A 20,082-nucleotide genomic window follows, 5' to 3' on the forward strand; every position below is an offset into this window, starting at 1 on the left:
TTGTGAGGCGCAACACATGGTGGAGATTTTGCCCTAATTACTGGTGACGCGGTTTAGGGTTTCATGGTGGCTAGGGTTTGATTTCTGGGTTTTCTTTCTCTGCTTCGAATTGTAGGTCTGTGTTGATGGTGGTGACAACGACATGGTGGCCTGAGGGTTAGGTGGTGGCACGTTTCGTTCTACGGCAGCGGCGACGGCTAGGGTTTCACGGTGTTGACACAAGGGTTTCTGGTCTTAGGGAAATTAGGGTTTCGGTGTCCTCCTATCCTTTTACATTAACATTACCACATCAATGGGTCACAGTTGCCATATCATAAAAAATTAGACAGATCACAGTTGTCACATCATTGCACCGTTATGTTTTTAACGCCGTAAGCCAAAAGGAGCAAATTGAACCATTTTTAAGGAAATATGGAAAAATAGTAAACTTTCTTAAAAAGTAGGACGACTTTGAACATAACGCCCTAAACTAGGGACCAAATAATGTATTAAACCTTAAAATATACGTACTTAAAACTGAAAACTCTATTTCTCGAGAAAAATTATAATATGTTTATATGATATGTTTAACTTATTTTGGAGTATAAAGGTAGCTCTATCACCAAAACATTTCGTTTTGAGGACAATGCTGAATAATATAGTAATAAAGAAAAATTTAAGGAGGAGAGAAATACAATCATCACAAACATCATGTCCTTTATACAGGTTGATGGAGGAAAACACAACCTGATTATTCTTAACGTGTAATACTGTAAACAAAGTGTGAGACTTGTGTAATAAATGGACATACAACATAATCGGTTAGATATGCATTTCCCAATTCTATTTATTGGCTTTGAACAATAAAGAAAATAAATTATGGAAGTGTTTATAGATTTCTATATGATTTGGAACATATGAAATACTTTTCTCTTATAATGATTGGAATATATGCCTCATTGAATACATCAAATCTATAACTTAGTATACTCAGAATCTAATGTGGAGGAAGTAAATGTTCTAACTCAATCAGACTTCACGATATTCAATTAATTTGAATGATAAAAAGTTTAATGTGTAACAATTTAAAAAATTAAACTGATATTTTTAAGAATGAAAAGTAGTGAAGCTTATGGGAAAAGATTAAGTAATGTGTACCCATCATCACCTAAATGAAAAACAATAAAAATATATAGGACCAAAGTTTCATCCACGATTATAGATAGATAAATTAATGTGACGTGCAATGAAAAGTAATCCATGATATATTATGCATCTAATTATTTTTTTAAAGTTAAATTAATCATACAAAAGTATTAGATTACTTATTTATTCGGTGAAGTTTAAATAGTGAATGACGCAAATGGATAATGAAGTTAATAACTTTGAGGATAAAGTTTTATTTAAAAAAATTAATGAATGTCTATCGTGTAGCATTAAAAAATAGAAAACAAAAAGAAAATATATTTTATTTAGTATTTTATGTCTATAAATTGTTTTGGGAGTTACATGTGAAAGCATTGATAAAGACAAGATGAATGGTCCATAACATTCGATATGATCAAGGTGGTGAAAGAGCCAACCATGTGGTTGCTGAAAAGGATTATGCCATTATTCAATCATTTTGTGTGTTATTGTGTTTTTCTAGCTGTTAATATGTTTAATTGTTTTGGGGATTTTATTTGGCTAACAAATTTATTTAATTAAAAAATATAAATATAAAATAGTTACCATATTACAAGTTTGTTGTGTTAAATTAAATTTAGGTGGAATATTAATTTTTAGGATGATATTAAATTGTGTTATTTTTAATATTTGTTGTTTGTATATTATGTTTTGTTAATCTTCATCTTTTTTTTGAACAAATAATGGCTAAAAACATAATGAAGAGGAGTTAATTGATTGAAGAATGTTCTTTTAAAATTTTACAATTTTGTTTGTTTAAAACTAGTTCTAGAATAAATGAAAATGACAAAAGATTAAGATAATAAGAAGAAAAGAACATAAGAACACATTTCTGAATATATTCAATTATAAACAACGTAAGTTCGATTTTTCATTAAAAATATTAAATTATCCAATTACGAAAAAAAAATGTTGTGTAACTATAGCAAGAAAAAACATCTTCAAAATTAAAATTTATAAAGATAATGAAAAAGACTCAATTACCTACAATAGACCAAACACTGCTACAAAAATATCAAAAAATCAAATTACAAGAAAAATAAAGAAATATATGACAGACAAATTTATCATGAAAATCTGATAACAAGATCATTACTTTCTTTCTAATGTTGAAAGCTTTTGTTTTTAAAGCAATTTGAAAGAGATTTATGATTTCAGACCTAAATATGAGATTGCTTTTAAATAAAATCAATCATTATAATTTTTATGTAATCCAAAAGTTATTTTGAATCAATGTAATTTATTCTTATTAAACATAATATATTATTTGCGAATGTGAGGTTATCTAAAAAAAAATTAATAAAACCGATTATTTTTAAAGCAAGTAATAATAATAAACATAATCTATTATTTTTTAACATAATTGATTAAATAGTTAATTGTTTTCTATCGTAATTATTATGGTAAAAATAAGAAAATATAAAGCTAGTTTTTCAAAATAAATTTACTCAAGCCATTTTTGGATATTCATTCTTGTTTTATATTTTAATCAACTAAGATAATGAGTTATGGATGGAGAAATTAACAAGATAGGTAAGTATTATCAAAATAACACATCATGGTTTACCAAGTTTAGCTACCAATATCTAGTTTATGTAAATTTTATATTTGGTTTTCTTATTTTATGTGTAAAAAGGGTACATGTTGAATTTTTTTTATCAAACTAAAATATATGATAAGTAGAAGATAACTTTTACTTTAGAATTAAATTTTGTAAAATGAAAACAAAATTCAAATTCAGATATTGTGCATATGTTTGCTATGTTTTTCTTTTAAAACTTTATTTACTATGCATTGTTATCATTTTAGCATTTTTTGTCTTTATAATTGTGGTTAAACATTTATAGTGAATGAATGATTTTATGAAAGAATTAAAAGGGTGATGATTCCTAAAATAATTCCCCCTTTTAAAATTATAGTTATTGTATGTAAAATCATATCTTCTAGACTAAACAAAAACTGTTCTTTTATTTGGGTGTTCCTATTTGTATACTTTACCAAGCAAAATTATTTAGTTATAATCAACAATAAGAATTTCCAACAAAAGTTTCTTTTGTACACACGGAAGATTTACAATTTATACTTTTTTAAATTATAAAATTGTCTATTTTTGTTTTAAAAATTCGTACTGGAAATATAGAAAACAAATGTTTAATTCTTTTTACACAGATTTGTAAATAAACAATAGACTGAAAACAAGGCACTGGTAAAAAAGTTTGAAATTAGAAGTGACAAATGAAAGAACAAAATCAGAAAATATTTTCTCAAAGTAAACAGAGATTAAACTTTCACTATTTATAATATTTGAAAGAAAAATATAAAAGAAAATGTTTTTGTGGGAACCACTAGACAGCATTTCGTGCAAATTAAGAAGGTGTTTTTTATTGAAAGTTGAGGAGTAATTAATGGGAATATTAAGATTCATTTAATATTTATTTTTTACTTGTCAAGTTTTTCTTCTTTTTGTTACATTAGGCATGATGGGCTTTGGACTAATCAAACTCATTATGGAAAATCTTGAGATTAGGCTATTTCTACCTGCACCCATTTTTTCTCTCCCTGTACCTAAATACTTTTCAAATACCCATATTACCCTGCGGGTGTTTATGGTGGTTCTCTCGTGTTGGGCAGTCTTCAATGCTGGAGGCATTTCATATTGTTCTGAAAAATATTTTTAAATTTAAAAGTATACTTAGATTATACAATTGAAAATGTATTTTTAAAATATATTTTGAATTTTATATTTCAAAGCATACTTTTAAATCTAAAATCATATTTCAAGTTTTATTTTATGCATATTATGCCATAACCAACATATGATTAATATGAAATGCTCAAATGTAATTTGTTTTCCAGGAAAGGACTAAAGGTAGAGATATCAAATAACGTGGACTAGACTAACCTACCACCAATTTTGTTTTTTAAAAATATCAAAATAGCTTATACTAGACCATGCTAACACCTTTTTAAAATATCAAGAAGCATTACATTATAAATAATATTTATAAATAATATTGATCTGAATAGCATGGTTTTTAAAAGGTCCAAATTCGATTTTTAAGATGCCCAATTCTGACTTGGTTAACAATGAGTTGGTTTAGAACATTTTTGTTGAGATGTAATTCAACAATTAGTTTTCGAGAAGCGAAGTTCTTAATTTTTAACCTTCATTATCGTGATTTTATATAAGTATATGAAATAAAAAAACAACTTGCATTAATTAATGTTAAGTTTAAACCTTTTAATTGTTCATATTTATGTGGATTTTTTCCAGTTTGATCCCCTTTTTATTAGAATTCCCAATTGAGTCCTTATAAGTCCTAATTTGAATCAATTGAACTCCTGCCGTTAAATTTAGTTAACGTGCGTTAAGTTTTTGCACAGGTGGAAGATTGATGTGTCAAATTTTTAAGACGTGACATGGTGAGAGTTGAAACGTGGCATGGTTTAGGCCTGCGTGGAATTTTGGTAAAATGTAATAATATAATATTAGGATTTCTGAAATGGGATTTAGGGTTCAATCAAATTGAATGGGATTAAAAATCTAAGAAGTGGTTGTAGATCAGACAAAGGTATGGAGATTAAGTGGTTGTAGATCTGAGAAGTGGTTGTTGATCAAATCCACCCCAATTGCATTTCAGCAAATTGGGGAAAATTGTTCCTGCTGATGGCGTGACATTGCTACTGGGTCGCACTAAGGAATCTATTTCTGGTTCATTGCTTTCGTTGTAGGTTTCGAAATCCCTGGAGGACGAAGAACAAGAAAGCGGTGGCGCGATTCTGAGAAGTGGTTTCTTGCAGGGTTTGCGTCACGATCTATGGAGAAGAAGTTCTTGATGGTTACGACGCTTCTGGCTTTTCTGGATCTGCAAGTGAAGGTGGCGCGATGTAAGCTGATGCGATTCTGGGTTGTGCAGCGGTGATGGAGGAGAAGACTCGCGATTTCAGGGAGAGTGGTTTCTTCTTTTTTTTTTTGCGTTTTCTAGATTTTGGGAATTACAGGTGAAGGAAGGAGATCGCGCGAGGAGATTCACGATGGTGCTCTGGATGCTGTTTGGGTTTTTCTGGGTTGGGTTTTTACTGGGAATATCAGCAAAGTCTAAGTCTATTAGATTCATCTCAGATATCAATCTCCTTTCTTCTTCTGGCAATAAGATTCTCCAACCGCATGTTCCTTTACAACTCTAAATTTCCCAGATCCATGAGGTTCTTTTGGTCATCCTCTGTCCATTTAATGACAGATTTACTTTCATCTTCTTTGCCACATGTAGCTTCTTCTTCCTCTTCTATGAACCCTAAATCCCATTTCAGAAATTCATATTATTAAAATTTAAAATGTTGCTAAATTCCACGTATTCAACTCTCAGTATGCCACGTTTTAAAAATTTGACACATCAATCTTCCACCTGTGCAAAAACTTAACCCCGTTAACTAAATTTAACGGCAGTAGCTCAATTGATTCAAATTAGCACTTATAAGGACTCAATTGGAGATTCTAATAAGAAGGGGATCAAACTGGGAAAAACCCACATAAATAAGGACAACTAAAGGGTTTAAACCTTAATATTACTTAAAACAAGGGTGAGTTAACACAAAAATACATAAAAAAAATTACATTGGTTTACTTAAATCGCATTCCACAAACTAACATAAGTGACTTCACCATCATCAGTGAATGATATATGTTACTATGGACTCATTTCCGACCGAAAGATAAAGGTGCAGGAGAGCCTCTACCTCACTTTGGGCTCATATATTACCGATCAGTTAGGACGACATACGATCCTAAGGAACCGAACGATCAATGTGCAGGAAAGAGCCTCTCAGCCGTTTGGTCCCGACAACCGTTGAGCAGAGTTAATGCACAAATAAATGTGATAACGGCTACCGTTAAACAGTTAGGGCTTGCCTTAATGACCATTAAGAGGTAAATTAATTGGTCAAATTCCTTTAAACTCTATAAATAAGGGTTTAGGTTCGAGGTAAACTCACGTTTTACTCACTACTAAATTATAAAAGGCCTACGGAGAAATTTTTTGACTTGACCGTCAGAGTGTATTTTGTAGGTCGCCCCTCATTCGGTGTTCGGTTGGCTGGAGATAGGAGCAGGACGCTCGACAACGACAACAAGACGCTAGGTAGAGACAGGAGGACGTTCGACGGAGATCCTCGTCCCATTTCAGCAGAAACATTTTGGCATCCACCGTGGGGCCTAAGATTTTTCAAAGACACCCTAGGAAGACCATAAGGATGGCTCAAGACCTAATGGGGTTTATGCAAGAGATGCGAAGGAGGATGGAAGCCATACAGGCTGAAATTGAAACTCTAAAGGCCGAGCGGGATGCAACACGTAGGGACCGTGAAGCGAGGCGGAGGGCCCTGCCCAGTTAAAGGTCGGCTGCACCCACTCGGACGCCCATAGAGGAATTCCTAAATTCTAATCAGGAAGGCATTGATCAAGGGGAAAACAGTTCCCGAAGGAGTTATGTCCTTCTGGTTCATGCCGCTCGGGCTAAGGCGCTTCATCCCTTTACAACTACGGTCATGGAATAGAAAATGCCGGAAAGGACGCTCCCAGTTCTGGAAAGGTATGATGGATCGGGGAATCTAGAGGAGCACATGATGTCATTTGCTGACGCCATGACAATTTATTCACCCAGTGAAAGGGTTTGGTGCAGGTTTTTTCCTGTCGATTAAAGGAGAAGCTTTGGAATGATTTCACTCTCTTTGTCCCAGAACCATTAATAGTTTTGCGACTTTGAGAAGCCTGTTTGAACGGCAGTTCGCTTCCGGTAAGACGTAAGACTTTAACTACATGAAGCTTACTAAAATCAAACAGGGAAAAGATGAAGACCTGAGAGACTTCATGGACCGGTTCAACCGGGCCGCACGACAAGTGAAGAGTGTTGGCAAGAAGTTCATCATCAGCACCTTGTCAATAGCCTTTAGGTCGTGCTCCTTTGCGGATAGCTTATTTGCTCGGCCACCCTCAACCATGGGAGAAGTACAGGAGAGGGTTGTTGAGTTCATTCAAATCAGGGAGATGCTGGCTGTCCAAAATAGGTAGCACAAAGAGAATGATTCACCCTCGGCAGGCCGGGAGCGAAAGGAGGGCAAGCGAGTGTGCACGCAGGACCAACGACATAGTTGTGGCAAGAATAGAGCTAAGCTTTCTATTTGCTTTTTTCCAGTTTAAAAATGTGATGTAATTTGCAAATATGATATTAGTATCAAATGATTTCCATCGAAATTTTGAGCAAGTTATGTCCACCATTCGACTAAAGGAAAACGTTCTAAAAAGAACTTCAATCAACCATCTGGCTCAAAGAAAAGGTTCTAAAAGAACTAAGTTCTATCTTATCAACCGCTCACATTGGAAGCTTCGACCTAGGGCACACTCCTAGTGAACTCCTAAGCTCTAAATCAAACTATGAGAAACGCTCCTCGTGAACTCTCACCTTGATCTTAGGACACACTTCTAGTGAACTCCTAAGATCTAAACTGAACGGTGAGAAACGCTCCTCATGAACTCTCACCTTGATCTTAGGAAACGCTCCAAGTAAACTCCTAAGATCTAAACCGAACAGTCAGGAACGCTTCTCGTGAACTCTCACCTTGATCTTAGGGCACGCTCCTAGTGAACTCCTAAGATCTAAATCGAACAGTGAGGAACGCTCCTCGTGAACTCTCACATTGATCTCAAGACACGCTTCTAGTGAACTTCTAAGATCTAAACCGAATGGTAAGGAACACTCCTCATGAACTCTCACCTTGATCTTAGGACATGCTCATAGTGAACTCCTAAGATCTAAACCGAACGGTGAGGAACACTCCTCGTGAAATCTAAACCTTGATCTTAGGGCACGCTCCTAGTGAACTCCTAGGATCTAAACCAAACAGTGAGGAACGCTCTTCATGAATTCTCACCTTGATCTTAGGGCACGCTTCTAGTGAACTCCTAAGATCTAAACCGAACAGTGGGAAACGCTCCTCGTCAACTCTCATCTTGATCTTAGGGCACGCTCCTAGTAAACTCCTAAGATCTAAATCGAACGGTGAGGAACACTCTTCGTGAACTCTCACCTTGATCTTAGGGAACGCTCCAAGTGAATTCCTAAGATCTAAACTGAATGATGAGGAACGCTCCAAGTGAACTCCTAAGATCTAAACTGAACGGTGAGGAGCGCTCTTCGTGAACTCTCACCTTGATCTTAGGGAACGATCCAAGTGAACTCCTAAGATCTAAACAACTCGGTTATGCGGCATTTATAGATAATTAGCATATTACATGGCACAATAACATAAAACATTAATATAAGATTAATAACCAAGTTAGACAGCTGAATCGATAGCAAATTTAGCCTGCATAGCGTAATCCTGACTTTAGCATCAGAGTGTTTTGTGCAGGTCAACCCTCGATCGATACCAAGCGAAAAGTAGCAAGTTCGAAACGAGAGAAGGAGGAGCGAAATAATGTTCTCGGCCTACTTTACCGAAATAGCTCTTAAATGTATAAGATGTAATTTATTATATTATTTATGAGTAAATACTCAATCTGGTCGATCAAAAATTAAAATACTCACTTACACTGTAAACTTGCGTTGATTATACGATTTACGGTAATTGGCGAGCGATGATTTTAAAAATTTACGTGTTCACTTGAAGTAATTAGCGCCGATGGAATTGTAGCGAAATGCGGGTTTCGTCTACTGTTCACTCACTCGTACATATGAAGAGATTTGGAGGGATGAAATACATTTTCTAATGTTGTGTTCACTTGGGGGAGATGATTTTGGGGAGAGTGATTGAATGGATTTTAAGGTAAATTTTTTTCTGTTTACTTGAGTGGATTTGGAGGTAATTGAGAGTAGATTTAGAGGTAAAGTTTGTGCGAATTAGTGTAGGATTTGATTGATGTGATAATTTTAAAAATTTGTTTAACTGATAGAAAATAAAGTTTACCAAAATGTCCCTAGTTATTAAAGTAATATAAAATGATAATGTTATTTTTAATTGTAAAAATGTTTATAAAGATTAAAAATATTGATTAAAATTAATTTTTAAAAATTAAAAAAATTATAATTTAGTAAAATGAATTTATTTTTAAATGTAGTATTTGTGTGTAATATAATTTAATTCCAAGACATATTAATTTATTTGTTATGGAAGTGAGATTTATTAATTTTGTATACAGCCGATAATTAAACGAAGTTATAATATTACATGACATAAAATAAAAAGTGCAAACATAAGTAATGTAAGTATGGATTACCATAAGTGAATTTAAGAAAAATAGTCATTTAATACATTCACAAACAAGTAAGCAATTTAATCATCTAAATGGTGAAGAATTAAGTTAACATTCTAATTAAGGTGAGCAAATTGTCGGTTCATGATGGATAAGTTTGCCAAGTTATCTTCAATACGTTGAACCCACACCTGTATTTGTTCCATACCTTGCATTCTGTGTTGCAAGTCTTGAACCCCCTCCCACATTTAATTCATCAAATTAGGATTTGATTGATGTAGAGGAGGTTGCACAAGGTTCTCATGATGGTGTGGTTGGTCTTCTTCTTCATCATCATCGACATTGTGTTGCCAAACACCGTTTACATTAACAATATTCAACTTCTTCAAAGAATTAATTGAAAAATGATGTCTGGTCCCAATATGAGTGTTGACATCGACATTAACATGTACGCCACAATATTGCAGGATTTGGGTGATAAGGACATCGTATGGTAGGGGTGTGTCACCACTCCCAGTAGCTCGATCCGCCGCCCATAACTCCACCATTAAATTGTAGTGTCTGACAGTGTTAACTCTCCACTTTGTTGCACTTGGCCTCGACTGAAACAACATACATTAAACAGATAGTGGTTGACCTTGTGTATTTTAACATCCACCAAATCTGAATATTTAAGAAATACCTTAATGAGGTTAGCCAAGCTTCGTCCTCAGCTTCAAATCTAATACATAGGGCGTTTCAAGCAAATCCACTCAATCCAGCAAAGAGGTCATGAACCTCACGTCGTCTGTCTTTCAACACCTTTTGACGACTCAAAATGTGTTTACCGCATGTGACTTTGAAATGAAATTCACATACGTTCTAGCTGGGTAGGAAGGCGGGAAGGCACACAATCTGATTCTAGAATCTTAAAAAATGTTCTTCATCGAGATGATTCGTTGGTGATCCCCCAAGGTAAGTGTCTTCATTGGGATGTTATGATTTGTTCTTTATTAGTGACAAAATACTGATGTGTATAACATTGTAGGAAAATACTATCTTGGCGATGCCGGATTTATGCTGAAAGGTACGGTTATGACACCATATAGAGGCGTCAAATATCACCTTAAAGAATTTACACACAGAGAACCACAAATATCACCTTAAAAATCGTCAAAAGATGTTGAAAGACAGATGGCGTGAAGTTCATGACATCTTTGCTGGATTTAGTGGATTTGCCTGGAACCTCGTATGAGATTTGAAGCTGAGGATGAAGTCTAGGCTGACCTCATTCAGGTATTTGTTAAATATTCAGATTTGGTGGATTGTTAAAATACATAAGTTCAACCATTATCTGTTTAATGTATGTTGTTTCAATCGAGGCCAAGTGCAACAAAGTGGAGAGTTAACATGATCAGACACTACGATTTAATGGTGGAGTTATGGGCGGCGGATCGAGCTACTGGGAGTGGTGTTCGGACCGCTCGTCAAGCACGTCGATAGCGGGTTGGGCCTCGTGTACAGGTTGATCTGAATCAGAATATGGAATACATTCCTGAAGAGCATATCTATCCCGGGTATAGAGACCCAACTCCACCATCACCTCCTCCATCTGTGGATGAGTATAGTCCAGGGCAAACTCAATTTGTGTCTTCTGTTCCATCCGGAGGAACTTCATCCTCACGAGGTTCCAAAAGGAAGACATATATGATCGATGTGATAGATGCTCAATTTGATAAGTTGACGATCAGCTTGGATGATTTTACAAATGTTCTTGGCTCTATAAATGTTCGTTTTGGTATAATTTCTGATGCGGCCGTATGTCAAGTCTCAGCAATGGAAGATAGAAATCAAATACTCCGTCGCACCTCGACGTACACATACACAGAGGGCGACATTTATGAAATGTTGAGTGTTATGAATATTGCTAATAAAAACTTGCTCGAGCAATGTTATTATTTCTTATGTGGAAACCCTACATGTACAAAGAAGTTGATGAGACTTTCACCAGACAAGAGGTGGAATAAGTTATGTAAAATGATCTCCGGTGATGACTGTTAGGGATGTCTTCAATGATTAGTTGTATTACAATTATACTATTATATGTTTAATGTACCTGTTTTGTAATTGTGACTTCTTGGTTTTGCATCAATGTTCAACTTTCAAGTTATGGTTATGGTTATGATCTAATGTTTTATCTTTGCTTATTGTTATTATTAGTATGTAATAATTTGTTATGACTTAACTTGTTATTGTTTTTATTTATGGTTTTATTGAAGAAATTGTTAAATGGCCTCATCATCAACCAAAAGACCTAGAAAAAGGTGTAAGGGAAATGAGACTCTAACTGAGGCAGAAGCTGCAACCTATGTCAGACCATCTGAAGAACAATTAAATCAACATCGTTTCTTCAGTTGCAGCCATCAGATAAAAAACTATGCAGCTGATTTCTACACAAGGAATATTGTTGTCCCCCAAAAAAGAATTTCGAATCATTTGTCGGTTCAACCTTATATTTTCAACATCATCTTCTATTTCAAGGAGTGGTTGAATTTCTGACATTGCAGACATCCTTCTATCCGGATTTGATAAAAGTTTTTTATTCAAATCTGAAGATTTCTAGTAATGGATATTTGCTTAGTGAAGTCAATAAGAAAATATTAGATTGAAACCTGCTGATTGGTTCAATGTTGCTAATATGAAGTATGAGGGTCAAAAATTGTGTTATTCAAATATCCCAGATGACTTTCCATATGATCGGGATATGACATTAGCAACTATGGTTAGACCATAAATGCATGGTCAATGACTTAAAACAGTTGGTTGTTTGAATATTAATGATAGACTTCTGTATTATGTTGTTGTGCACATGTTGACTCCATAACCTGAAAATTTTGCAAAGTTATTGCAGGAGGATATCTTCATGTTATGGGTGTTGAAAAATAATATAGCTATCAATTGACTTCATCACATCATGTGGCATATGCTTAAATGCAAGGCCGGTGACACACCCCTACCATATGGTGTTCTTATCACCAAAATCCTGCAATATTGTGAAGTACATGTTGATGTCGATGCCAGCACTCATATTGGGACCAAACATCAATTTTTAATTAATTCTTTGAAGAAGTTGAATATTGTTAATGTAAACGGTGTTTGGCAACACAATGTCGGTGATGATGAAAAAGAAGATCAACCACGCCATCATGAGAACCATGTGCAACCTCCTCCACATCAATCAAATCCTAATATGATCACTTAAATGTGAGAGGTGGTTCAAGACTTGCAACACAGAATGCAAGATATGAAACAAATACAAGTGCGGGTTCAGCGTATTGAAGATAACTTAACAAACATATCCATCGACATGAACCGACAATTTGCTCACCTAAATCAGAATGTTAACTTAATTCTTCACCATTTAGATGATTAAGTTACTTACTTATCCGTGAATGTATTAGATGATTATTTTGCTTAAATTCACTTATGGTTATTCATACTTACATTATGTTCGCACTTTTTATTTTATGTCATATAATATTATAACTTTGTTTAATTATCGGCTGTATACAAAATTAATAAATCTCATTTCCATAACAAATAAATTCATATGTCTTAAAACTAAATTATATTACAAACAAATACTACATTTAAAAATAAATTCATTTTACTAAATTATAATTTTTTTATTTTTTAAAAATTAATTTTAATTAATATTTTTAATTTTTTAATCTTTATAAACGTTTTTACAAATTAAAAATAACATTAACAATTATCATTTTATATTATTTTAATAACTAGGGACATTTGGATAATCTTTATTCTCTACCATTCAAACAAATTTTTTAAAATTGTCACATCAATCAAATCCTACACTAATTCTCACAAACTTTACCTCTAAATTCACTCTCAATTACCTCCAAATCTACTCAAGTAAACACAAAAAGATTTCCCCTCAAACTCATTCAATCACTCTCCCCAAATCATCTCCCCCAAGTGAACACAACATTATAGATTTCATGCACATTAGACTTTGAAAGTTTTTTGGTTTTCCATCTAAGTTCCTCCTTTACGAGACTTTGTATAAGTTCACATTACATTTAAATGTCACTATAACATGTTTTTTACTCCTACGTAACTCCTAGGTTGTGTTACTTGTTAAATGTCACTCTAACATGTTTTTCACTCCTACATAACTCCTAGGTGTTTTACTTTTTGAACAAACCCTTATTGTAAACTCAAACTCTTCATGACTTTGAACAAACCCTCTTGACTTTGAACAAACCCTCTTCCTCTGCTCAAAATGAGGAGAGAGGAGGTGAAGAAAGGAATGCTCAAAAGCTTTCCCTGTTTAAGAGTAGTATCTAGAATAATGTTGGAGGACTAGATTTCAAAGGAAAGAGAAAGAATTTCTAAGCCATTTGAAATCAGGTTGTTGTGACTTGGATTACAAGGTTCTTAGCTGCAACTTGAAATTAGGAATCAGGCAATTGGGCCCAGGGGGATTCCGTTATGAAAGTGGATAATCAACTTTGAAAGACTTGATGTAAATTCTCATTACTTTATCATCCTGACCATATATTAGCTTCAACTCATTCTAGCCCTTCCTTTTTCAAAACCTTTGGTATCGTCTAGGTCGATGTGCAATGCAGTGTCAGGAGCATCTCATTAGATCTATGTTAATTCAACAATATCGACAAGCCAAAGTGTAAGACTTTAAGGTCTTTATTGTCATCTAAGAGCAGATTCTCTGACTTTAAATGATATTGATGAGTCGTTGAAAGTACTTTTTAGTGATGTTTATCTTCATTTTTCCCTTCACCACCTTGGCGAAGGGTTCCCCTCCTTTAATAGATTCTATGAAGATTTTGGTTTTAATGGTGATCACCTCTATGAACTCCAAGATATGAAAGATGAGACATTAAGTGCATGAGACAAAGCTTTGCGTTTTATCAGAAAAGAGAACAATGTTGTTAATCTACATGTTATTCTTAAAAAGGGGGGAGAAGAATTGTCCAATTTGATTAGAGTTTTTACACGAGTGTTTCTTTGACAAAATTTTAAAAATAATATAAAACATATATGTAAGATAAATTATTTAATCACTAATTTACGTGCATAACTCCAATATTTGTGTCTCACACAGGAATAAAATAGAATTAACAGTCCTATGATTGAAGAAACTCTAATACAAGAAAACAAATTTCAATGACCCATTTGGATATAAATAAAGTTTATACATAGACCTATGGGTAGCACTTTTTTAAAGCACCAAGATATTTCCTCTAATAATATTGTCCTTACATTTTTATTTTCTCCGTTCAACGTCTCTCCCATCTTTCTACCCAAACTGACCCCATACACACCGATGGCGTCAACGTTTTTCACAACTCGTTGAAATCTAAGCAAAAAATCTTCCGCTACCTAGTTTGATTGAGCTTTTCTGGGGAATATAAATTTAAAATTAAGAATATTAAGCATGAACAACAAGAGCTTGTTTGCAAATTACGAATCACAAGAAAATTTCCATTTCCAATTTTCCACCATGATTCGGATTCGATCTATGTCTAATGTTTCACTGGAGCAATTCACCAGAACAATAATTATACAAAGAGAAGAAAAAGTAAAAGAGGAAAGAAAGAAAAATCGTACTCTGGAAGTAGGCACCGGAGACGCCTCGGATTTTGAATCGGCGGCTGAGACTAATGGACGGAGCCATTGGTGGCGCCGCGGTTCTTGGAGGTCGTCATCATCGTCTTGAACTCCTCAAAGTTGACGAATCCATCGCCGTCGGCGTCGACGGACTTGATCATGTCGCGGCATTCATCGACGGAGCACTTGAGGCCGAGGCGGTTGAGCGCGAGGTGGAGCTCCTCAGCTGAGATGAGTCCGTTTTTGTCGCGGTCGTAGAGGTCGAAGGCGTCGCGGAACTCTCCGACTCCGCCGTCCGCGGAGTCGGAGCGGCAGAAAGCGGCGAACTCGGTGAGGCTGATGAAGCCATCGCGGTCAGTGTCGAGGTCCTCCATGACGCGGCGGAGGTCTTCCGGCGAGACGCCGGATCCGAGCGTCCGGAGCACGCTGTCGAGCTCGTCCGCGGAGATCTTGCCATCGCCGTTGGTGTCGAAGCGGTTGAAGACTTTCTCCAGTTCGTTCATGTCTTCGAAGTAAGGAAATGAGTCGGGATCCGATTTAGGTTTCGGGTCGGATTCTGAAGGCACGGGTGGGTTCTTTGTTGCCATAGCTTCTTTCGTTCGGATTTAGCTTTTGGTTTGGATGAACGGTTTACGGTGCTCTTGATTGTGGGTTTGGTTTTATAGGGGTTTGGTTTGCGATTAGTGTCTGGTATGGGACCACAACAGATTCGAAAAGTAGAACGTTGTAGACTTGTCAAGGACAACGTGCTTCAAATAAAAATAATCTAAATGTAAAAATGGAAAGTGTACATTTAAAATATAATTAATACACTTTTCTTGGAAGGAAAAAAATATACCACTTGCCATACAATTTTTTCCATTCTAAGTAGAATATATTGAATAAAACTATATTTATAATAAATTTTAATGAATAAAACTTTTTCATTCATTTTTATGGTATATATATACACATAAGTTAAAATTAGTTTATTTATAAATAAATTATGAGATTATTGAATATGTCAAAACTTAATCGAAAGTTTGAAAAAATTTCCTTCAACTAATGAATTTGATATAGTGTCTATTTTAATGTTTGAATTTATATAATAATGTAAAATTGTATGTGATTTTATTATAATTTTGAACATAAATTTATAATAAAATGGTAAAATTTTAGTGGTAGTTTAATGTTTTGATGATCAAAATTAAATCTCTTATTATTCAAATGAAAAAGAATATATATGAACACTTACCTTATATATATAATACTAAAGTATATAATAATAATATATTGATATCTCATACGAATAATAATTATAATACTAAATTATTAAAATTAATTATGATACGTGAATATTATTTCAATATATAATTTGAGTTATTTTATAATTGAGAGAGTCTAATAAATTTTTCATTAGCCCATACTTTTTAGAATATCTAATGAATTAAGTAGGATCAATATAAAATAATAATAATAATGTTTAGTACTTATTATAAAAAATAATAGTATATTGACACAGTATATATTTCAAAGATAAGATGATTATAAAAAGATAAAAAAATTTATATTTAAAAACAAAAAAGAAAAAGAACATAAAAAATAAATATAAAAAAATTGTGCGACACAAAAGTATATTTTTTTTTATAGAAGAACATTGATGCGAGATATGGTTGTGTTGAGTAACCGTGTTTGTGAAGGGGAAGATTGCAAAAGGAGGAAGAATGACACATTCTGATGCCAAAAAAGTTAAATTAGTTGCTTGAAGGATGAAGATTGGAATTTAGTTTCCCCACTGAGTATTGAACAAAATGCGTGTACTTTAAGGGATGGTGTCTGCTATGAATCACAGCATGTGACTCTGCCAACCCTTCAATGCATGCCTTTGACTTTAACATGTGGAGACCACCTGCTATTAAATATATTTGGTATTCCATCTTATTTTAACTTGTATTATCTTTTTCGGGTAACCAGACAAAATCTCATTTAATTTTGCTTTTATCAAAAAGTTCAATGAGAATTTAGTATTTTAATCTAGAACCTTCAATATTATATTTATCTAAATGATAATCTAAGAGTATTTATAAATTTTAAAACACTCATGTACAGTTTCTTTTAGGGATAATAAGCTTTGGATAATAAGGTACTAGCTATTTTTAATAAAAATAAAGTTATATCATTAAGCATTTCCTATTTATGTAAGTTTTTTCTCGTTATCGATTTTCGTAATTTAGTCTTTGAAAGTGAAAAATTGATCCAATTGGGTCTTTACTGTTAAATTGGTTTAATAGAGTTAAGTTTTTTTATGACCTGTTACCTTAATATGGTAAGTTTTTTATATGTTTGAATTGGTTTAATAGAGTGTTATGTGGAATTTCCTAAGTTTGACACGAAAAATGTTTGATTAAAAAAAAAGGGTCACCTTCCATTACAATGAAGTACCACCCAGAAATTCTTTTCCCTGTCCATCAGCCATAAATCTTCTTCCCTATGCATCAAACCTATGAGAAGAAACCCAAAAATCAATTCCAAATTACATTTGAATCAGACCTCACAACAAACCTGTAGAGAAATCTCAAATTTCACAACCTGAAGAACCCTAAATGTGAAATCTAGACGCAAGCCATACTTTGCCGCCTCTTCTTCCAATCCCATACTCTGTATCTTCTTCAATAATCTTCTTCAATACCCTAGATAAGGAGTCCCAACAACTTTTGCATACTCCGAATACACCACGAATTGCAAAAACAAAGTATGGCACACCTCTGCCTAAACTTTAATTATCATTTGAAATGTTCGGAAATAGAAAACAAAATTGAAATGAGAAAAGGTTATCAAGATTGATTCACCTCGGAGGGAGAAAATTTCATGCCATTGAAATAACTGTAAAATTCATCGGCGGCGAAGTGATCGACAAACTTTATCAACACGTTATAGCGATCTTCCATCCTGTCGTTCCTGCATGAAACAAGAAAATGAATAGTTAGTTATGGTTTACACGAAAGGGGGGAGAGTGGAAATGAAGGGAACCTGATGAAGAGAAGGTGGTAAAAGTTGTCGAGGTGGGGCCGCAAAAGGGGATCAAGTCGTGGAAGGTAGTTGGGGACAGAGAGGATGAAAAGGAGAGTGGAGGGGGAGGTTTGGGTTGGGATGGAGGAGCGGGGAGAGGTTCGGAACAAGTGGAGTGTGCCTCTACATTTGCTAAATTTAGGGTTGTTGGATTGGGAATGGGATCGAAAGATGGTTTGGGGATCGATAACTCCAAGCACACTAGCCAAACCAAGCTTCACCCCCTTCAACGTTGTCGAGGCCTTGCAGGCCCAATCAAACCCTGATAGAGGAGGTCATTCCCGGCGCCTACCGTTAGATTGGACTCCACTCCAATCTCGAACCTAATTTGATTTTAATAAATCCTAATTTGGTGGTACTTAATTTCATATTTTACAAACTTATTGGGTTTCATGAAAACCAAATTTTGTGATGAACCTTGAGCATCAATCGTTAGGGTGATGAAAGGTAAGGTTGAAGATGATGAACCCTAAATTGGGTTTCAATTCTCATAATTTTTTTTAATTATATATTCCACATATAAAACTCTGTGAATGTCACGTTTAAAAAATTGTCCACATCAACGTCCAGGTCATCAAAAACTTAATTTCGTTAAGTCAATTTAACGGCATGGACTCAATTGAGTCGATTTTTCACTTTTAAGGACTAAATTGAGGAAACTGATAATACAAGGATCTAACTGGGAAGAACTCACATAAATAGGAACTGCGAAAGTGGTTTAGCCTAAAAATAATGTACCTTTTGGTCATTAATAGGATTCTTAAATATCAAGTACTTTGAATCAGAGTTAAATATCAAATATCATGCACCATTGTCACACCTCACCTTTTAAAGGACAATATGTCACTTTAGCCTTAAATGGGAATTTTGTCTCAATATTTCTCTTTAAGCATCAAACTATAATCACTTAAATGATATTTATGTATTAATTATACATTGCTTGAGTGTGCTGTATTAATTCAAGTATATATTTTTTTTATTTAGATTCTTGTATACTCTACAAATAAGATTAATTTATTTTGTTTTCAAAATAGAGAGTAAATAATATTTCTTACCATATATCCTTTCTTTGTGTGTGTGTGTGTTTCCTCTGTTCTCTTCCCCTCTATTTTTTCTCTTCCAAATCAACAGTGGTAGAGCAAGGTTCATTATGGGTCTGTGTAGTGAGAAAATGGCAAATGGAGATGAAAATTTTCTGGGTAATCTACCAGAAACTATGAGATACAAGATGTCTTAGAGGGCTGGTCTGGTTCTAACTGGTGTGGGGATAGTAATGACAGGAGAAGCACTACTGGTTTCTTGTTCAAGTTTATGGGTGCAGTAAAAAGCAACAAGTGGTGGCTTTGTCCACCTGTGAGGCAGAATACATAGCTAAATTTGTTATTGCATGTCAAGCTACATGACTTGCTGATGAGAGGGTCGCACCTCCCACAAAAGTTGTGCATAAAAGAATGCAGTATAGTACTAGGAAGTGACTCCTAGGTCGTCTCTCAAGGACCAAATTTGGTTCAAGTCTCAGGTCAAACACGTAGTGGGGGGGGTTTGTGAAAAGTTTGTGAATGCGGATGAACTAAATTAAAACTTGAAAATCGAACACAACCGAATATAATTGAAAACACTAAAATAATCGAACAAAGCATGAAGAACGAACGATCCTACAGATGACCGAACGGTTTTACATTGAGACCGAAAGGTTTCTAAACTTGGAAATGCAAGAAGATAAAGAAGTCGAACAAAACAGAATAGACAGCATAGTGAGTGGAAGCAATAAACCGAACATGATATTCAACATTAAAGTGAAAAGTGCTTGAACCAAATTAAAATGCAACATTGAGTTTAAAAGTGAAAAGCAAAAAAAAGCAAATCCATCACATATAATATAAAAATAACTTTTGTTCAAGTGTGAAGACAATAAAAATAAAACCTATTGGACTTTATCTTGACCGTGTGCCAGCTTCCAGCAAAATGAATCAGCCCTCCTTTTGAATCAC

General features: G+C 34.3%; 1 protein-coding gene across 2 annotated transcripts; it reads right to left on the reverse strand.

Annotated features, from left to right (window-relative positions):
- Window positions 1-12,091: 12,091 nt before the first annotated feature.
- Window positions 12,092-15,690, reverse strand: LOC124831446 (uncharacterized). Of its 2 annotated transcripts, none has more exons than XM_088114433.1 (2): window positions 15,044-15,690; window positions 12,092-12,636 (listed from the first exon to the last, which is right to left on the reverse strand). In XM_088114433.1, exon 1 carries the CDS (start codon window positions 15,628-15,630, stop codon window positions 15,094-15,096), a length of 537 nt encoding a protein of 178 aa, XP_087970559.1. In that variant the 5' UTR covers window positions 15,631-15,690; the 3' UTR covers window positions 12,092-12,636; window positions 15,044-15,093. The 2 variants fall into 2 exon arrangements, with proteins under 2 accessions (XP_087970559.1, XP_047161392.1); XM_047305436.2 differs by lacking the exon at window positions 12,092-12,636 and adding an exon at window positions 14,578-14,834.
- Between the last annotated feature and the right edge of the window lie 4,392 nt (window positions 15,691-20,082).

This window comes from Vigna umbellata, chromosome 4, assembly GCF_029865625.1.
Source record: "Vigna umbellata cultivar VRB3 chromosome 4, Vumbellata_1.0, whole genome shotgun sequence".
NCBI lineage: Eukaryota > Viridiplantae > Streptophyta > Magnoliopsida > Fabales > Fabaceae > Vigna > Vigna umbellata.